At 42.7% G+C, this 20690-nt stretch overlaps 1 protein-coding gene across 2 annotated transcripts in view; it reads left to right on the top strand.

The window, feature by feature from the left end:
- loxl3a (lysyl oxidase-like 3a) overlaps positions 1 to 20690 on the top strand; it is a 40895-nt gene that overhangs the window by 9501 nt on the left and 10704 nt on the right. For both annotated transcript variants that reach the window (XM_060927925.1, XM_060927926.1), the window contains 3 exons: positions 283 to 488; positions 19789 to 19978; positions 20275 to 20455. In XM_060927925.1, coding sequence (XP_060783908.1) covers positions 283 to 488; positions 19789 to 19978; positions 20275 to 20455 — 577 coding nt within the window. The remainder of the gene's footprint in view (positions 1 to 282; positions 489 to 19788; positions 19979 to 20274; positions 20456 to 20690) is intronic.

The raw sequence follows: 20690 nt of genomic DNA, 5'->3' as shown, positions 1-20690 counted from the left end.
CGGTATGTAGTTACACAAGTGAGGAATGTTCATCTTGACCCATCATTGCCTCCTGGGAGTTTAAGGGGTTACATTTTCAAAAGAGTTTTATTAATGGCTAGACGTAGTGTAATATAATCTGCGAGCAACTGAATTATCAAAAATGTGCCATTATAGCAAAGTAATACACATGCTGGTTGTTCCAACCACTAAAAGCAGTACATTCATACTGCAGATTTTTGAAGAGGCAGCTTGTGCTGCAAAATAAAACAAAATACTGATCTTAGTAGCTGTATGTTTCAGATGCAGGTGGATGTGAACAGGTTGAAAAAGATCCGCTTGCATCCTGTCAGTGCCCAGTTGCCTACTACTGAAGGTGTGGTGGAGGTGAAGTATAAAAAAGGCTGGGTTCACATCTGCAACATCGGCTGGACCACTGAAAACTCCCGTGTGGTCTGTGGTATGATGGGGTTTCCCTCAGGCAAGACCATGGCAAACAGGACACACAGGTATGAGATCATGGATTACATGTAGGTACTGGAGGGGAATACTTTCTCTTTGGCAATACTGAGCATAAGAAAAAGAATAACCTAGGAAAATAAGTAACTTTCAACTGGAAACATAGCTTTAAATGATAATAAATACACTATATGGCTGAAAGTATGGATACACCTGACCATCACAAGCTTGTTGGACATCCTACTCCAAAACCATGGGTAATAATATGAAGATGGTCCCCATCCATACAAGATTTTGGAGTGTATCTATGGGAATTTTTCCCCCTTCAGTCAAAAGAATATTTGTGAGGTCAGACACTGATTTTGGACTGAAAGACCTGTCTTGCTGTGTTCAGTGAGGTTGAGGTCAGGGCTATATGCAGGGCATTGGAGTTCCTCTACTCCAAACTTATAAAACCATATTGACCTTGCTTTGTGCACAGGGGCATTGTCATACTGGAACAGGAAAGGGCCTTCTCCAACCTGTTACCACAATGTTGGAAGCATACAATTGTCTAAAATGTATTTGTATGCTGTAGTATTAACATTACACTTCACTTATCTAAAATCTGGAAAACAGCTGCAGACCTTTATCCCTCCTCCACCAAACTTTGTTGTTGGCATCCCAATAGGTACCTTTCCAGCATTGGAAAATTCCAAGAACAGGAGATTGAACAGACTGGTCTGGGCTGACAGAAAGTATAAAGAGTGCTTATTTGAGTTACTATAGACTTCCTGTCAACTCAGATCAGTATGGTCATTCTCCTCTGATCTCTCTCATCAGCAAGGTGTTTCAACCTGCAGACCTGCACACAGGATGCTTTTTGTTTTTCACACCATTATATGTAAACTCTAGAGACAGTTGTATGTGAAATTTCCAAGAGATCAGCAGTGTCACAAGCCAAATGGCTGTAGGTGCTGGCTAGACCCAAAAAGTAGACTCACATACACAGGAGTGAAGAAGACAGGTCTTTAATCTTGAATGTGAAGTACTGGAGGAGGAGAGCAGCCGCCAGAAGAAATTCTGGAACAGAGGAACAGAGAGTTTCTTAGGGGAAACGGGGACTAGTTTCAAACAGGAAGAGTAGAAGTGTCAGACGAGTGCAGAAGCAGAAAAAAGTCACCAAGTCCAGAATGCAACCCCACAGCAGGAAAAGAGCTCACAGCGCGAAAACAAAAGTTAAAAGTCCAGAGCACTTCTGCAGTGGGAGAAATGTGCTCACAGTCCCAAAAACCAAGAGGCAAAAGTAATCCAACAGAAAGAGCAGAGTAATCCCTCAGTGCACAGCAAAATAGCAAAATAACAGAATTCAAAACAGGGACAAAAAGGCAAAATAATGTATCCTGAGGTGAAGACAATCCCATGCCTAGTGAATCTCCGAGGGGTATAATATAGAGCCATGGATGAGCTGATGAGAGACAGTTGTGCTGGCTACAGTGCGGGGAAGGCTCAGGGAAAAGCAAGGAGCGGAGTAAAAGACCAGATCAGGACCTAGATGTTCCCAGCTGGCTCGTGACAGATGGGGCCTCTGGGTTCTTGTGGTGGAAGTCCTTGATGAGTGAGGGGTCCAGGATGAAGTGTGTTGGGACCCAACACCTCTCCTCCAGGCCATACCCCTTCCAATCAACCAGGTACTGCAACCCTCGACCTCGCCGATGGGCCTTTAGCAGCTTCTTGACAGTATAGGCCTCATCTCCATTGATGAACCTGGGGGGGAGGGGTCTTGGAGGGATGGGAGAAAGAGCTGTAGACCAGGAGTCTCAGTTGAGAGACATGGAAGGAAGGGTGAACATGATGCATGGACCTAGGTAATATCAGCCTGACAGTAGTAGGGTTAATACCTTTGGAAATGGGAAAAGGACCAAGAAACCTGGGTGCCAGCTTAGGGGAGAGGGTTTGAAGGGGAAGGTTGTTAGTGGATAACATAACTCTCTGTCCGGGATCATAGACTGGAGCTGGTGTGCAGTGTCAGTCCACTTTCCTCTTACAGAGGTGCTTGAAAGTTTGTGAACCCTTAAGAATTTTCTATATTTCTGTATAAATAGGACCTAAAACATCATCAGATTTTCACACAAGTCCTAAAAGTAGATAAAGAGAACCCAGTTAAACAAATGAGACAAAAATATTATACTTGGTCATTTATTTATTGAAGAAAATGATCCAATATTACATATCTGTGAGTGGCAAAAGTATGTGAACCTCTAGGATTAGCAGTTAATTTGAAGGTGAAATTAGAGTCAGGTGTTTTCAATCAATGGGATGACAATCAGGTGTGAGTGGGCACCCTGCTTTATTTAAAGAACAGGGATCTATCAAAGTCTGATCTTCACAACACATGTTTGTGGAAGTGTATCATGGCACGAACAAAGGAGATTTCTGAGGACCTCAGAAAAAGAGTTGCTGATGCTCCTCAGGCTGGAAAAGGTTACAAAACCATCTCTAAAGAGTTTGGACTCCACCAATCCACAGTCAGACAGATTGTGTACAAATGAAGGAAATTCAAGACCATTGTTACCCTTCCCAGGAGTGGTTGACCAACAAATATCACTCCAAGAGCAAGGCATGTAATAGTCGGTGAGGTCACAAAGGACCCCAGGGTAACTTCTAAGCAACTGAAGGCCTCTCTCACACTAACAGTAGCCAATGTTCATGAGTCCACCATCAGGAGAACACTGAACAACAATGGTGTGCATGGCAGGGTTGCAAGGAGAAAGCCACTGCTCTCCAAAAAGAACAGTGCTGCTTGTCTGAAGTTTGCTAAAGATCACATGGACAAGCAAGGAGGCTACTGGAAAAATGTTTTGTGGACGGATGAGACCAAAATTGAACATTTTGGTTTGAGTGAGAAATGTTATGTTTGGAGAAAGGAAAATACTGCATTCCAGCATAAGAACCTTATCCCATCTGTGAAATATGGTGGTGGCAGTATCATGGTTTGGGTCTGTTTTGCTGCATCTGGGCCAGGACGGCTTGCCATCATTGATTGAACAATGAATTCTGAATTATACCAGCGAGTTCTAAAGGAAAATGTCAGGACATCTGTCCATGAACTGAATCTCAAGAGAAGGTGGGTCATGCAGCAAGACAACGACCCTAAGCACACAAGTCACTCTACCAAAGAATGGTTAAAGAAGAATAAAGTTAATGTTTTGGAATGGCCAAGTCAAAGTCCTGACCTTAATCCAATCGAAATGTTGTGGAAGGACCTGAAGTGAGTCGTTCATGTGAGGAAACCCACCAATATCCCAGAGTTGAAGCTGTTCTGTATGGAGGAATGGGCTAAAATTCCTCCAATCCGGTGTGCAGGACTGATCAACCGTTACCAGAAACGTTTAATTGCAGTTATTGCTGCACAAGGGCAAGGGGGTCACACCAGATACTGAAAGCAAAGGTTCACATACTTTTGCCATTCACAGATATGTAATATTGGATCATTTTCCTCAATAAATAAATGACGAAGTATAATATTTTTGTTTCATTTGTTTAACTGGGTTCTCTTTATGTACTTTTAGGATTTGTGTGAAAATCTGATGATGTTTTAGGTCATATTTATTCAGAAATATAGAAAATTCTAAAGGGTTCACAAACTTTCAAGCACCACTGTATATAATTGGCTGGAGTGTAGCAGACGATGCCTGGCATGTGTCCACACCCTGCCTCAGTGTCAAATGAAGGCTTGGACAGAAGGGACAGATGCTTCCTCCTCTTGATTGGGAAACAGAGGTGGCTGGTACCCAAGACAACACTGGAACGGGGTCAGTTCAGTAGAGCATGATGGGAGGCTATTGTGTGCATATTCAATCCAAGGCAGGGCCTGGCTCCAGGAAGATGCATTGCCCGAGGTCAAGCATCGTAGGGTGACCTCTAAGCTCTAATTAGTGCACTCTGTCTGACCATTAGTCTGAGGGTGGTAACCTGAGGAAAGACTAAGGGTAGCTCCAATGAGTTTACAGAATTCCTTCCAAAAGTGAGAAGAAAACTGTGGACATCTGTTAGATATGATGTCCAGTGGCAGGCCGTGAATCCTGAAAACATGGTTGATAAGGAGTTCAGCAGTCTCTTTAGCAGATGACAGCTTGGGGAGAAGGACAAAATGAGTCGCTTTAGAGAAACAATCAATAGTCAAGATACAGGTGCTACCCTTGGAACTGGGGAGGCGGGTGACAAAATCCACAGCAATGTGGGACCAGGGACGATGAGGTATAGGTAGCAGTCTTAATAGTCTGGCCATGGGCTGGTTACCAGTCTTGCTTCTGGAACACATGTTGCAGGCTGCCACAAAAGTCTTGACGTCCTGCCACATCGTTGGCCACCAGAAACATTGCCTGTTTATGAAGAAGGTTTGGGCCACCCCAAGGTGACAAGCAAGAAGTGAACTGTGCCCCCACTGAAGGGGCACAAACAGAAAATTAGGTGATCCATTACCTGGACTTGGATCGCTGGCCAGATCCTCCTGGACAAACTTCTCATTGTCAAACCGGGCGGCAGCCACTAGGCAGTGGGTTGGAACGATAGGTTCTGTGGCATCTTGCTGAGAATCAGGTGAGAACTCTCTGGAGAGGGTATCTGGCTTGGCATTCTTGGAGCCCGATCTAAAAGAAAGCGCAAAGTTAAAGCGTGAAAAGAATAAGGATCACCTGGCTTGGTGTGAGTTAGGGCACTTAGCAGATTTGATGTACTCAAGGTTCTTATGGTCAGTCCATATGATGAAAAGATTCTCAGTCCCCACTAACCAATGTCTCCACTCTTCCAGAGCCAAATTGATGGCCAACAGTTCCTGATCACCTATGCTATAGTTGTGCTCAGCTGGAGTCAAGAGGACTGAGAAAAATGCACAGGGGTGCATCTTGCCATCCTTAGACAATCTCGGGGACAGGACTGCTCCTACTCCCGTGTCCAAGGCCTCAACCTCAAGCATGAGCTGAGCTACAAGGTCCAGGATGATAAGGATGGGTGCAGTGGAAAACTTGTGAATACATTCTCAGCATGGTTGTTCCAGAGAAAGGGGCATTTGGAAGATGTGAGCTCAGTAAGAGGGGCAGCAATGGAGCTATAGTTCCTGATAAACCTTCGACAAAAGTTAGCAAATCCCAAGAAGCATTTCAGCTCCCTGCGAGAGGAAGGGATGAGCCAGTCCAAGACTGCCTTGACCTTATCCGGATCCACTTAGACCTTACCTGGGAGATAATGAAACCCAGAAATGAGATTGTACGGTCAGATTGTAAGCCTTGGTACTCGATGCAAGGCCTGAGAGACTTGTCCTTCTTAACCATGAAAAAGAAACGAGCTCCTGCCGGAGATGAGGGTCGAATGATGCCAGCTGCAAGAGACTCGGAAATATACTTGTCCATGGCCTCTCTCTCGGGGGTGAGAGGGAATGTATGCGACCCCTGGGGGGAGTAGTACTAGGAAGAGATCAATAGCACAATCATAAGGTTGATGTAGAGGGAGAGAGGTGGCCTGGGCCTTACTGAACTCCTGACCAAGCTCCCGGTATTCCGCAGGGGCATTGGAAAGGTCGATGGACTCGTTAGGACTGGTGACTTGGAGGGTGAGGGGAGTCTTGGCAGAAGACAGACAGGTAGCCAAGCAGCGGGTGCTCCAAAAGAGGACTGTACTGTTACTCCAATTCAGATGTGGATTATATAGGTGCAACCAAGGAAGACCAAGAGCAATCGACTCGTGAGAGTTATTCATGGTGAAAAAAGAGAGAGTGTCCACGTGGTTCCCCAAGACCTTGAGGGTGAGCAGCTCTGTGATGTGGGAGACAGGACTGAGTTCAATGCCGTTGAGTGCCCTGGTGGCTAGGGGGTAGTCTAACTTTCACAGGTTGACCCCCAGCTCCTCAGCAAAAGAGGTCCTGATGAAACTTTGGTCTGTCCCAGAGTCAATGAGCACCTTAATCAGGTGAATCGTATTCTGAAAGATGATCTTAGCAGGAAGCACTGGCCTCTCGGCAGGGGAAAACTGTATCTATACACCCACCCATATCCCTGCTGCTACTGGTGGGCAGGCCCCTTTTAATGGGCAATGAGAGATGAAATTTCCAGGTTTGCGACAATAAAAGCAGGACCTGTTCTCATGCCGGCGCCTTCTTTCCTCAGGGGTGACACAGGTTCTGCCTAACTTCCTGGGCTCTGGTTCAGGGGAAGCAGCGGCCTCAGACAGGGAAACAGCGACCTTGGGTTCAAACTTGTGGCTCCTTTTCAGGTTCCGTTGGCGTAACCGGGTATCCACCCAACTGGCAAGGTCCACGAGGCCATCCAGAGTCTTGAGGAGGTCGTGAGCAATGATCTCATCCAATACAGAGCTGTTAAGTCCATTAAAAAAATGTGCCATACAGGGCACTGGCATTCCAGTCCACGGCTGCAGCCAAGGTACAAAACTCAATGGCATAGTCATAAACTGGCTGGCTGTCTTGCTTGAGCCCCATTTGTTGCCTAGCTGCCTCCTTGCCCTTGGGCAACCAGTTGAAAACCTTCTGCATCTCTTCAGATAATTCCTTGTAGCTAGAACAACAGCAGTCCTCTGCATCCCAAACCACTGTTCCCCACTCCCAAGCCCTGCCAGTCAGAAGTGTGATGACATAGGCAACTCTAGAGCTCTCAGAAGGGAAAGCAGAGGCCTGGAGTTCCATAAACAAGGAACACTGGGATATGAATGAGCAGCAGTTTCCAGGCTCCCCATCATAAGGTTGTGGGGCAGGCAAGCGTGGCTCTCGGTGGGGTTGCAGCATTGGAACAACTCTAGGAACAACAGGTGAGCTAACAGGTGCAGGTGCTGGCTGACTGGAGATAGAATTATGAAGGCTGTCCATCTGAGAGGAGAGTTTCTGCAATATCTCTGTGATGGCCGTCATACTCTGGTGGACAGCCACGATCTCCTGCTGATGGTAGTCCAAAATAGAGTCTTGTTTGGTCAATGCTGCTCTGACCACATCCAAGTCTGCTGGGTCCATTCCTCTTGGTGGGATTGTTCTGTCACAAGCCAAATGGCTGTAGGTGCTGGCTAGACCCAAAAAGCAGACTCACATGCACAAGAGTGAAGAAGACAGGTCTTTAATCTTGAACGTGAAGCACTGGAGGAGGAGAGCAGCCGCCAGGAGAAATTCTGGAATGGAGAATTAGGGGAAATGGGGACTATTGTCAAACAGGAAGAGTAGAAGTGTCAGATGAGCTCAGAAACAGAAAAAAGTCACTAAGTCCAGAATGCAAGCCCGCAATGGAAAAAGAGCTCACAGAGCAAAAACAAAAGTTAAAAGTCCAGAGCACTTCTGTGGTGGAAGAAATGCGCTCGCAATCCAAGAGGCAAATAAGAGGCAAAAGTAATCCAACAGAAAGAGTAGAGTAATCCCTCAGCACACAGCAAAGTAGCAAAATAACAGAATTCAAAATGGGAAAAAGGCGAAATTACGTATCCTGAGGCAAAGACAATCCCGTGCCGATCTCTGAGCAGTATAATATAGAGCCGTGGATGAGCTGATGAGAGACAGGTGTGCTGGCTGCAGTGCAGGGAAGGCTCACGGAAAACCAGGGAGTGGAGTAAAAGACCGAATCAGGACCTAGATGTTCCTGGCTGGCTTGTGACAAGCAGTTTGTGAAATACATAAACCAGTCCTTCTGGTACCAACATTCGTATCACGTTCAAATTCACAGAGATCATATTTTTCCCTATTCTGATGTTTGATATTAACTGAACTGAAGCTGTTGACCGTTTTACAGCCAACGGTTTTAGCTCCACATCAGAAATAACCTTCGCCCATTCTAACACGCTTGAAAATGCATATCATATGACCATTCACATACTTTGGGCATGTGTGTGCCAGTATAAACAGGAAGCAGATTGTCTACTCTGCAGTTGGTTGCTTTGTTGAAGAAAATACTACAAGCCGGGAACAACAATGGTGGAAAGTAAGACCAGAGATTTCTTTGCTTGTAGTAGCTTGTACAACCCTGATTCCAAAAAAGTTGGGACAAAGTACAAATTGTAAATAAAAACGGAATGCAATAATTTACAAATCTCAAAAACTGATATTGTATTCACAATAGAACATAGACAACATATCAAATGTCGAAAGTGAGACATTTTGAAATTTCATGCCAAATATTGGCTCATTTAAAATTTCATGACAGCAACACATCTCAAAAAAGTTGGGACAGGGGCAATAAGAGGCTGGAAAAGTTAAAGGTACAAAAAAGGAACAGCTGGAGGACCAACTTGCAACTCATTAGGTCAATTGGCAATAGGTCATTAACATGACTGGGTATAAAAAGGGCATCTTGGAGTGGCAGCGGCGACAAATAGTGGAGCAATATCAGAAAGGAGTTCGACAGTGTAAAATTGCAAAGAGTTTGAACATATCATCATCTACAGTGCATAATATCACCAAAAGATTCAGAGAATCTGGAAGAATCCCTGTGCGTAAGGGTCAAGGCCGGAAAACCATACTGGGTGCCCGTGATCTTCAGGCCCTTAGATGGCACTGCATCACATACAGGCATGCTTCTGTATTGGAAATCACAAAATGGGCTCAGGAACATTTCCAGAGAACATTATCTGTGAACACAATTCACTGTGCCATCCGCCGTTGCCAGCTAAAACTCTATAGTTCAAAGAAGAAGCCGTATCTAAACATGATCCAGAAGCGCAGACGTCTTCTCTGGGCCAAGGCTCATTTAAAATGGACTGTGGCAAAGTGGAAAACTGTTCTGTGGTCAGACGAATCAAAATTTGAAGTTCTTTATGGAAATCAGGGACGCCGTGTCATTCGGACTAAAGAGGAGAAGGACGACCCAAGTTGTTATCAGCGCTCAGTTCAGAAGCCTGCATCTCTGATGGTATGGGGTTGCATTAGTGCGTGTGGCATGGGCAGCTTGCACATCTGGAAAGACACCATCAATGCTGAAAGGTATATCCAGGTTCTAGAGCAACATATGCTCCCATCCAAACGACATCTCTTTCAGGGAAAACCTTGCATTTTCCAACATAACAATGCCAAACCATATACTGCATCAATTACAGTATCATGGCTGCGTAGAAGAAGGGTCCGGGTACTGAACTGGCCAGCCTGCAGTCCAGATCTTTCACCCATAGAAAACATTTGGCGCATCATAAAACGGAAGATACAACAAAAAAGACCTACAGTAAGACAGTTGAGCAACTAGAATCCTACATTAGACAAAAATGGGTTAACATTCCTATCCCTAAACTTGAGCAACTTGTCTCCTCAGTCCCCAGACGTTTACAGACTGTTGTAAAGAGAAAAGGGGATGTCTCACAGTGGTAAACATGGCCTTGTCTCACCTTTTTTGAGATGTGTTGTTGTCATGAAATTTAAAATCACCTAATTTTTCTCTTTAAATGATACATTTTCTCAGTTTAAACATTTGATATGTCATCTATGTTCTATTCTGAATAAAATATGGAATTTTGAAACTTCCACATGTAGGTGCATTTGGGTAATTGAGTGATCAATCTCATTAAATCTGAAGGGTAATAATTAAAATTGAATCAGTCTCATTTGAATCGTTTTCAGTGAATCATTTTCATTGAATCAGTCTCATATTATCATTAAATCAGTCTCATTAATTAATACCATTAATTTTGGTGCTGGGCGGCACGGTGGTGTAGTGGTTAGCGCTGTTGCCTCACTGTCACAGCAAGAAGGTCCGGGTTCGAGCCCCGTGGCCGGTGAGGGCCTTTCTGTGCAGAGTTTGCATGTTCTCCCCGTGTCTGCGTGGGTTTCCTCCGGGTGCTCCGGTTTCCCCCACAGTCCAAAGACATGCAGGTTAGGTTAACTGGTGACTCTAAATTGACTGTAGGTGTGAATGTGAGTGTGAATGGTTGTCTGTGTCTATGTGTCAGCCCTGTGATGACCTGGCGACTTGTCCAGGGTGTACCCCGCCTTTCGCCTGTAGTCAGCTGGGATAGGCTCCAGCTTGCCTGCGACCCTGTAGAAGGATAAAGCGGCTAGAGATAATGAGATGAGATGAAAGATAAAAATTGATAATGGCAGTTGAAATATATACAAACAGTGAGATGTGTGTGTGAGATGTGTGTGTGTGTGTGTGTGTGTGAGTGAAAGGCCCTATGGCCTGAGCAAAAGGCTAGCGTGGGATGCTAGCTAGGTATGTTCGTGTGTGTCCACGTGGTGTAGGGATCACCACGTGGGATTTGAGGAGAACAAAGGAATTAGCCTTGTGTGGCTAAGCTAAGACAAAGGGAAGCTAGCTGAGGTGGGTTTGTGAGACATGTGGCCATGTGTGGAGGCCTAGATTAGCCTTGTGTTTAGCTAAGACAAAGGAATGCTAGCTGAGGTGGGTTTGTGAGACATGTGGCCACGTGTGGAGGCCTAGATTAGCCTCGTGTTTAGCTAAGACAAAGGAATGCTAGCTAAGGTGTGTTTGTGTGTGGGGAGCGAGAGAGGCCTTGTGTGTGGCCTACAAAAAGGATTAGCTCTGGTAGCTAACTCCACGTGTGTTTGTGGGGGAGGAGTTGACCACGTGGTAAGGCCTATGGCCTAGCAAAAGAAAGAAGCTAGTGTGGGATGCTAACTGAGGTGTATTTGTGAGGCCAGGTGAGGCCTGTGACCACGTGCTTGTGTGTGTGTCAGGCCTGGTGACCACGTGTTCGTGTAGGCCTAGATTAACCTTGTGTGGCTAAGCTAAGGCAAAGGGATGCTAGCTAAGGTGTGAGTGGGGGAGGACTGCCACATGTTTCTAAGACAATACACTTAGCTTTGGATGCTAATGGGACAAAAGAAATTAGCCATAGGCTAATTTCACTAGCTTATAACAGTACTGAATCCACTGAAACCTTGATAAGGTCAAAATGTGTGATAAGGAAATTAAAGTGTTAGTCAGGAATAAAGAGAAGCATGCACAGCCTATCTATTAAAACAACTGAGAGATTAAAACAAAACAATAATCAATTCAACATGCTGCGTGTTTACAGTGTAACAAACCGTTCCTGAGGTTAAATTCACACTACTTCAATAAAAGCTAATTCCTAAGACTAGGTTTTTGATTATGCCCAAAAATGCCAGTCTTACGCGAGATTATGAGAAGATGTCCCGAGACTTTTGGAGCTTTCACCATTGTGGAGATCTCCGTGAAGCACAGGGAATTTCTTGGGAGAGGCTGAGTTCACAGGAGCCTGTAGAGACTTCTGTAGAAAAACAAAGAATTCTTGGTCCGATGCTTTGTAGCGTGTGGGAAGAAAATCTTTGTAGAACAATGTGCACAGAGCTTCAGTTAAAAAAGGGTCCAGCCGCTCTCTTAACTTTGAATTAAACTGCTTTTGGGCAGCAGTTGTGAACGTCACTTCTAACACGAATAAAACCGGTTGTAACTCAAGCTGAGTTTAAAAATCGCGCGACTCTGGAGTCTACCTTGGCCAAGGGTAAGAAAGAAATCGCGCTAAATCGTGGATCTTGCAAGAAAGAGGTCTTTTTGGGTTTGCTCGGGTAGAGCGAGCCTCTTTGTGTCCGTAGACCGCTGGTCCCGGGACAGAAAGAGGAGGAGCTAGGAGTTCCCGGGTTTCTTATGCTTTCATGGAGGATGTGACGTTGGTGATCCTGCCCATGCGTGATGTAGGTCAACGCAGAAGTTGGCTGATGGGAAATGTAGTTTCTTAAAAGGGACTGTGTTGTAGTTCTTAGACAGACTGTGTACCTACACACATCATTGCATTCCGTTTTTATTTACAATTTGTACTTTGTCCCAACTTTTTTGGAATCAGGGTTGTATTTATAAAGTGCAGGATTTAACTGCACAACAGCTGCTAGCAAAGACAACAAGGTCAGCAACACTTCATTATCCATGTTGCATTCACTACTGGTAGTTGAGGCTATAGTTTGAAGCTGATGCCATTGGTTTTCTTCCGGAAAAGGGTCATGTGATAGGAGTGTGATGAGTCAGGGTACTCCAGATACATTGTGATGGATAAGACCCAATCAGGAAACGAATGTGGTTGTCTGCATTATCATTTCCAAAAGTCTCTGTTTCTGCCCGTCCAGACTAAAATTCAACTCTGGAGTTTTTAAACTGAAACAGGGCCAAAATTCTCCATTTTAGGGGCTCAAAAACTCTGGAATACTCTAGACACCAGGCATAAATGTAGCAAAGGTGATGTGTTTTATAACTAAAATGTATTAATGTGGATGTAACCTAAATTGCCCATAGGTGTGAATGTGAGTGTGAATGGTCGTTCGTGTCTGTGTTAGCCCTGAGATAGATTGGAAACCTGCCCAGAGTGTACCCCATCTCTTGACTGAAGTCAGCTGGGATTGGCTCAAGCTTCCCCCGTAACCCTGAAGGATAAGTGGTATAAATAATGGATTGATGGATGGTTTGAGTTGACAAGAAAGCTACAGAAACTCAAATAACCACTCAGAATGCACAACATGTCAAACCTTGATGTGGATTGGCTACAACAGGAAAAGATCATACCAGGTTCCACTACTGTTAGCCAAGAACAGGAATCAGGGAAGGATATGTTGTGACTGATAAGACCCAAATGAAGCTAACATAGGTGTCTGCATCATCATTTCCAAAAAGTTTCTGCTTCTGCTGGTCCAGGCTAAAACGCAACCCCAGGGTTTTCAAACTAAAATGGAACCAGCAGTGTTTCCAATAGTCTCCATTTTAGGGGTTCAAAAACTCCGGAGTAGTATGGACACCATTCACTTAGAACTTAGGAAAAGCATACAACATGTGCTCAGCATATGTGACATCCTTTTCAAATATTAGAAAAGCATTCCAGACAATTTGCTCAAGAAGCTGCTGAGAAAATGCCATAAACTCGCAAAGCAGCCATTGAAACTTTGAAGAATGTGAAACACAAGATAGATTTGTTTAACACTTCTGGTAAATGCATGATCATATTGTATCTGTTGAGGGTGTCATGGTGGGGTGGTGGTTAGTGTTGTTGCCTCACAGCTCCAGAATCCCTGTTTTAACTAAATTTACAGTCTGTGTGGAGTTTCTCTTGTTTTCCACATGTCCATGTGGGTTTCCTCTTGGTTGTCTAGTTTCCTCCAACCTCCCAAAACCATGCTGGAAGGTAAATTGAATGAGTGTGTGAATGTGTGAGCATGGTGCCTTGTGATGAACTGGTGCTGTAACCAGGGTGTATTCCTGCCTCATGCCCAGTGTTCTTAGGATAGGCTCCAGATCCTCTGCAACCTGAAGCAGGATAAAGTAATTACTGAAGATAAATGATTGAAAATGTCTTGTTTCATAGTTTTGTGACTTGCTTTTGTCCATTTCCAGATTTGTCCAAATTTCTCACTGGTATGGCATAGACTGCTTAACATAACGTGGGGGGGGGGATAGAGGGATAGACATGGCATGAGTATTAAAAATAATCATGGGAAGTGTTGAATGCATAGCTGGGGCCTGAGGAAAACAGTAAACAACCAAGTGAGTTCAGCTGCTGGCTGTTTCTTTAATCCTACATATATATTTTTTCGTCTTAGTCATTGAGTGGTGAGTGTTTATTTTAATTCAATACACTGAAGGGTAGCTGCTAAAATTACACATCTTATGTCATTAAAAGACATTCAACTTGAGATATGTATATGTTTATGTCTGTATATAGACTTCAGGGTTACTGTGGTAAATCTCTTCTGCAATGGAAAAATTCTGTCATGTTTTGTAATGAAGCTTGGTGAGATACAGTATATAATAGATATACACCTGTAATTCCTAGTACTATCCTAGACTGTTATTGATTCTGAGATTTTCTAAAATGGACCCACTTGATCATAAACCCAATATTGTTCTGATGAGGTATCACGAATATTTGCATGGTCCTTGACAATTAATAACTTTCATCTGTGAGACCTCATGCCAAAATAGTGCTGGAGGGTTTGGCACTTGGGCCCGTTATTTTGTGAGTTTATGGCTTGTCCAGGTGTAATGTATTTTTATTAGTTTCTGAAGTATTTGTCAACCCCCCCCCCCACACACACACTGTCTGTCTGTCTGTCTGTCTCTTTAACTCTCTTTCTGTTCTGAAACTGTGATCCACATCAGAGATACTTTTGCAGATTCGCACCAGATGGTGAAATGTAAGCAGAGAGTGCTGTGCTAGATAGACCATGTCCACGAGTGATAGAAAATATGTGTGTGCAAAGGAAGGAACCAGTAAAAATAGGGAATAAAGGAGATTGTAAATGAAAAAGGGGATGATAGATAGAATTTAGCCAAAAATAGGTTGATTGAGTCAATCAAAGAATAAGCTTACTGAGAAAGGAACTGCGAGAATATTTTTGCAAAAAAGCATGATTTAAAAGAATACTTTTGCTGTTAAATTTACCATCATTTGAGTTACACTCTCAGAAATAAAAATACTAATCTGTACCTTTTCTTGTTGATGGGGTGGTGCCTTCAATCAAGGATAAATCTTTTGTATCTTTAATATGTATCTTTCATCTGGAAACATGAATATAGTGTACGTTAAAAAAAATTATTTAAGGCACATAAATAGACTGGAATTAGTTTTTAGAGTAAAGCTTTAAAGGTATATTACAGTGGTGCTTAAAAGTTTGTGAACCCTTTAGAATTTTCTATATTTTTGCATAAATATGACCTAAAACATCATCAGATTTTCACACAAGTCCTAAAAGTAGATAAAGAGAACCCAGTTAAACAAATGAGGCAAAAATATTATACTTGGTTGTTTATTTATTGAGGAAAATGATCCAATATTACGGATCTGTGAGTGGCAAAAGTATGTGAATCTCTAGGATTAACAGTTAATTTGAAGGTGAAATTAGAGTCAGGTGTTTTCAATCAATGGGATGACAATCTGGTGTGAGTGGGCACCCTGTTTTATTTAAAGAACAGGGATCTATCAAAGTCTGATCTTCACAACATGTGTTTGAGGAAGTGTATCATGGCACAAACAAAGGAGATTTCTGAGGAGCTCAGAAAAAGTGTTGTTGATGCTCATCAGGCTGGAAAAGGTTACAAAACCATCTCTAAAGAGTTTGGACTCCACCAATCCACATTCAGACAGATTGTGTACAAATGGAGGAAATTCAAGACCATTGTTACCCTCCCCAGGAGTGATCGACCAACAAATATCACTCCAAGAGCAAGGCGTGTAATAGTTGGAGAGGTCACAAAGGACCCCAGGGTAACTTCTAAGCAACTGAAGGCCTCTCTCACATTGACTAATGTTAATGGTCATGAATCCACCATCAGGAGAACACTGACCAACAATGGTGTGCATGGCAGGGTTGCAAAGAGAAAGCCACTGCTCTCCAAAAAGAACATTGCTGCTCGTCTGCAGTTTGCTAAAGATCACGTGGACAAGCCAGAAGGCTATTGGAAAAATGTTTTGTGGACGGATGAGACCAAAATAGAACTTTTTGGTTTAAATGAGAAGCATTATGTTTGGAGAAAGGAAAGCACTGCATTCCAGCATAAGAACCTTATCCCATCTGTGAAACATGGTGGTGGTAGTATCATGGTTTGGGCCTGTTTTGCTGCATCTGGGCCAGGACGGCTTGCCATCATTGATGGAACAATGAATCCTGAATTATACCAGCGAATTTTAAAGGAAAATGTCAGGACATCTGTCCATGAACTGAATCACAAGAGAAGGTGGGTCATGCAGCAAGACAACGACCCTAAGCACACAGGTCGTTCTACCAAAGAATGGTTAAAGAAGAATAAAGTTAATGTTTTGGAATGGCCAAGTCAAAGTCCTCATCTTAATCCAATGGAAATGTTGTGGAAGGACCTGAACCGAGCAGTTCATGTGAGGAAACCCACCAACATCCCAGAGTTGAAGCTGTTCTGTACGGAGGAATGGGCTAAAATTCCTCCAAGCCAGTGTGCAGGACTGATCAACAGTTACCGGAAATGTTTAGTTGCAGTTATTGCTGCACAAGGGGGTCACACCAGATACTGAAAGCAAAGGTTCACATACTTTTGCCACTCACAGATATGTAAAATTGGATCATTTTCCTTAATAAATAAATGACCAAGTATAATATTTTTGTCTCATTTGTTTAACTGGGTTCTCTTTATCTACTTGTAGGACTTGTGTGAAAATCTGATGATGTTTTAGGTTATATTTATGCAAAAATATAGAAAATTCTAAAGGGTTCACAAACTTTCAAGCACCACTGTACATGCAAAAGGTTTACTGTTGAGGGTACCATACCTGGAACTGTGCATATCAGTATTCTGATACTGTAGACTGACACATTACACAGACAGTTTTGTGAGAGTCTTACATGTGCACAATTTTGACCTTGAACTTAACAGTGTTTGTCCATAGTACTTTCTTGGCCTCATGCCACTGTGTGCCCTCTTTCTGCTTACTGTTGTTGGTTGTTTCTATGATGTTGACATAAATTTGGTTATATTAAATCTATAGGAAGCCCTTTAGTGAAGTCCTTGCTTGATTAGCTAAGTTGAGTTGGTACCTTTGGTGTGAATGTTCATAATAGATAATAGATAATTTCTATTTTTTCAATATACATTCATTAATATTCACTAAATATTTTATCCTGGTCAGCAGTGTGGTGGATCTGGAACACTGGATGTGAGGTGGGAATACACCCTAGGTGGGATGCCAGTATACTGCAGGGCACAATGCACACACAAATTATCACACACATCTAGGGGCAATTTAGGGTAGCCAATCCACCTACCAGAATGCTTTTTGGAGGTGGAAGAAAAATGCAGAAGCCAGAGGAATACCAACACAGACACAGGGAGAACACGTGAAATTCCACACAGCTCAATCCAAGCTCAAGATTAAATCAGCGACCCAAGACCTGAGTGAGCATACCCACCCACTGCTCTATTTGCCATGGGTTTCATTACAAGATTAGACATTTATAGTCTGAGAATGTTATCTGCTCTGCACCTGAAAATGACCCCTCACCTTTTTACAACCCCAATTCCAAAAAAGTTGGGACACTGTGTAAAACATAAATAATAACAGAATGTGAAGATTTGAAAGTCATGGAAAACCTACATTTCATTGAAAATAGTATAAAGACAATATATCAAATGTTGAAACTGAGAAATGTTGTTTCTTGAAAAATATATGCTCATTTTGAATTTGATGTCAGCAATATATTTAAAAAAAGTTGGGACGGGGCAATAAAAGACTGACAAAATTGTGTAATGCTAAAAAAACCCCTAATTTGGTTAACTGGCAACAGGTCAGTAACATGATTGGGTATAAAAAGTGCATCTCAGAGGGACTCAGTCTCTCAGAACTAAAGATGGGGAGGGGTTCACCACTCTGTGAAAGACTGCATGGGCAAACAGTGCAACAATTTAAGAATAACGTTCCTCAATGTAAAATTGCAAAGAATTTGGGGATCACATCATCTATGGTAATAATATCATTGAAAGGTTGAGAGAATCTGGAGAATTCTCTGTATGCAAGAAACAAGGCTGAAAACTGACATTGGATGACTGTGATCTTCAGACCCTCAGGCGACACTGAATTAAAAGCAGACACATGTCTGTAGTGGAAATTACTGTATGGGCTCAGGAACACTTCAGAAAACCATCGTCTGTGAAAACAGTTCATTACTGCATCCATAAATGCAAGTTAAAACCAGATATAAACAATATCCAGAAACACTGCCACCTTCTCTGGGCCCAAGCTCTTTTATGATGGACTGAGGTGAAGTGGTGAAATTGTCCCAAGGTCTGACGAATCAAAATTAGAAATTATTTTTAGAAATCCTAGACATCATGTCCTCCAGGCTAAAGAGGAGAGGGACCATCTGGCTTGTTATCAGTGCACAGTTCAAAAGCCAGCATCTGTGATAGTATGAAAGTGCATTAGTGCACATGACATGGGTAGCTTGTACATCTGGGAAGGTTTCATTAATGCTGAATGATATATACATGTTTCAAAGCAATATGCTGCCATTCAGACAAAATATTTTTTCGGGGAAGGCCTTCCTTCTTTCAGCAAGACAATGCCAAACTGTTTTCTGCACATATTAAAACTGCATGGCTCCGTAGTAAAAGAGTCCAGGTGCTAAACTGGCCTGCCTGCAGTCCAGATCTGTCTCCCATTTAAAACATTTGGCACAATATGAAGCACAAAATACAACAAAGGAGACCCCAAACTTGAGCAACTGAAACTGTATATCAGGCAAGAATGGGACATTTGTCTTTCAAAACTACAGCAGTTGGTCTCCTCAGTTCCCAAATGTTTACAGAGTGTTGTTAAAAGTAGAGGTGATACAACACAGTGGTAAACATGCCCCTGTCCCAATTTTTTTGAAATTTGTTGCTGGTATTAAATTCAAAATGAGCATATATTTTTCAAAAAACAATAACATTTCTCAGTTCCAACATCTGATATGTTGTTGTAGCGTGTATCGAGTGTGGGTGGAGCACAGAGGACGGCAGGACAGCGTTTGGAGGCAGACAAGGCGATTTATTTTTATAACTTTTCAGTCTAATAATCTCATTCAGTCACACACACACACACTCGTCTGGTCCCGGGTTGCGCTCCCTCTCCTCTCTCTCTGCCTCCTTAAATAGGGAGCGGTTACTGGGAAAAAACACACACAAACAGGTTAATTATCCTCAGGTGTCGCGATTCTGCCACTCACCTTCCCCGGCTCCACCCTCCTGTCACAGACCGGCGCTTGACCACGCCCCCGCTGCCACAGTTGTCTTTGTACTATTTTCAGTGAAATAAAGGATTTCCATGATTTGCAAATTATCGCATTCTGTTTTTATTTATAGCTTATACAACGTCCCAACTTTTTTGGAATTGGGGTTGTGAGTCATAGTATGTAGATTTTCCATGGTGATGCAATCTCTTATTCTAGAAGCTGAGATAGATGGAGACAAATACATTGCATAACTTACACTTAACAATACATAAAAATGAAATGCTACACTTAGGGTATTGGTATAAGTAAACCATTTCAAATGATAATTATATGGTCTGTATTCCTATAGATTTTATATCTTAACATCAGGTCAGCTTGAATGGTCTCTCCCTGGAAAATGCAGTGAGTTACACTGGATTATTGTCAGTAAGCTGATAGAATGTTAAAAATGTGTCAGTTGTGTCAAATAGGTTGAGATAACAATCCCAGGTTTCCCACATTGACGTAGAAATGTATAATAGACTATTTTAAAGTCATTTATAATATGACCTCTATGCTTATGCCACAGCTGTGTCTCATTCTATATGACTTTAAATTTTAATACTAAACCTATTCAAAGATAGTGAAACAGCAGTTTTATTATGTTCTGTTAGTTGTTGATTTGTTTACTAATCCTTTTATGTAATTACTGTCTCTAGTCACAACAGTGTGTATAGGATTCACTCTGTGGCCTGCAGTGGCAATGAACCTCATCTCTCTGCCTGTATCATGGAGTTCAGTAAGAACACTAGCTCCCCTTGTCCTGCTGGAGGCCCTGCTGCAGTCAGCTGTATGCCTGGATCCCAGTTCACTCAAGGTCATGGACATAAGCATAAGCAAAACCGTACGGTAAGCTCAAACTTGTTGCCTCTTGAAGGAAAAGTGGCCACTGTAGAAAGTAATTTTACTAGAAGCTTCTCTCAAAGCTCTGGGAATGTATGGAATGGGTTTGTGCTGAACGATTACTATAATGTAGGAGTATGTATTGAAAATATCAGATTGTGTAATGTTGCTGACCTTGAAAAATACTTCATACAAACACTATCCTTTCCCTTTTCCAGTAAACCATCATACATTAAACTAGTTAGAATAAGGACTATTTAAAGTTGTAACAGTAGCAAACTGGTTCTTTGTCTCTGACCCAGGCTAAGGTGCGTCTAAAGGGTGGTGCGAGGACAGGGGAAGGCCGGGTGGAGGTGCTGAAGGGCTCTGTGTGGGGTAGTGTGTGCGATGACCACTGGAGCTTGCAGTCGGCTAGCGTGGTATGCAGAGAATTGGGATTCGGTACTGCTAAAGAGGCTCTGACTGATGCACGCATGGGCCAAGGTGGATTACACTGAGCACCTAACTTTTAGCTTGGACAGAAAGTCTTTAGGCTGATATAATGAAATACTGAGAATGACCTTGTAAGCTTTCTGTATAAAGCATGCCTGCATATGAAACTACAATATTATAAGCCAATTTAAGGCATCTTATTGTGCATCGTTGTTGGTGGTATAACCTTTATTTTGCTCATATTGATCAGAAAATGTAATATTGTGTAATGATAACTTGACCATAG

This window comes from Neoarius graeffei, chromosome 8 (assembly GCF_027579695.1).
Source record: "Neoarius graeffei isolate fNeoGra1 chromosome 8, fNeoGra1.pri, whole genome shotgun sequence".
In the NCBI taxonomy this organism is placed as follows: domain Eukaryota; kingdom Metazoa; phylum Chordata; class Actinopteri; order Siluriformes; family Ariidae; genus Neoarius; species Neoarius graeffei.
This window is presented reverse-complemented; position numbering and strand designations above follow the sequence as displayed.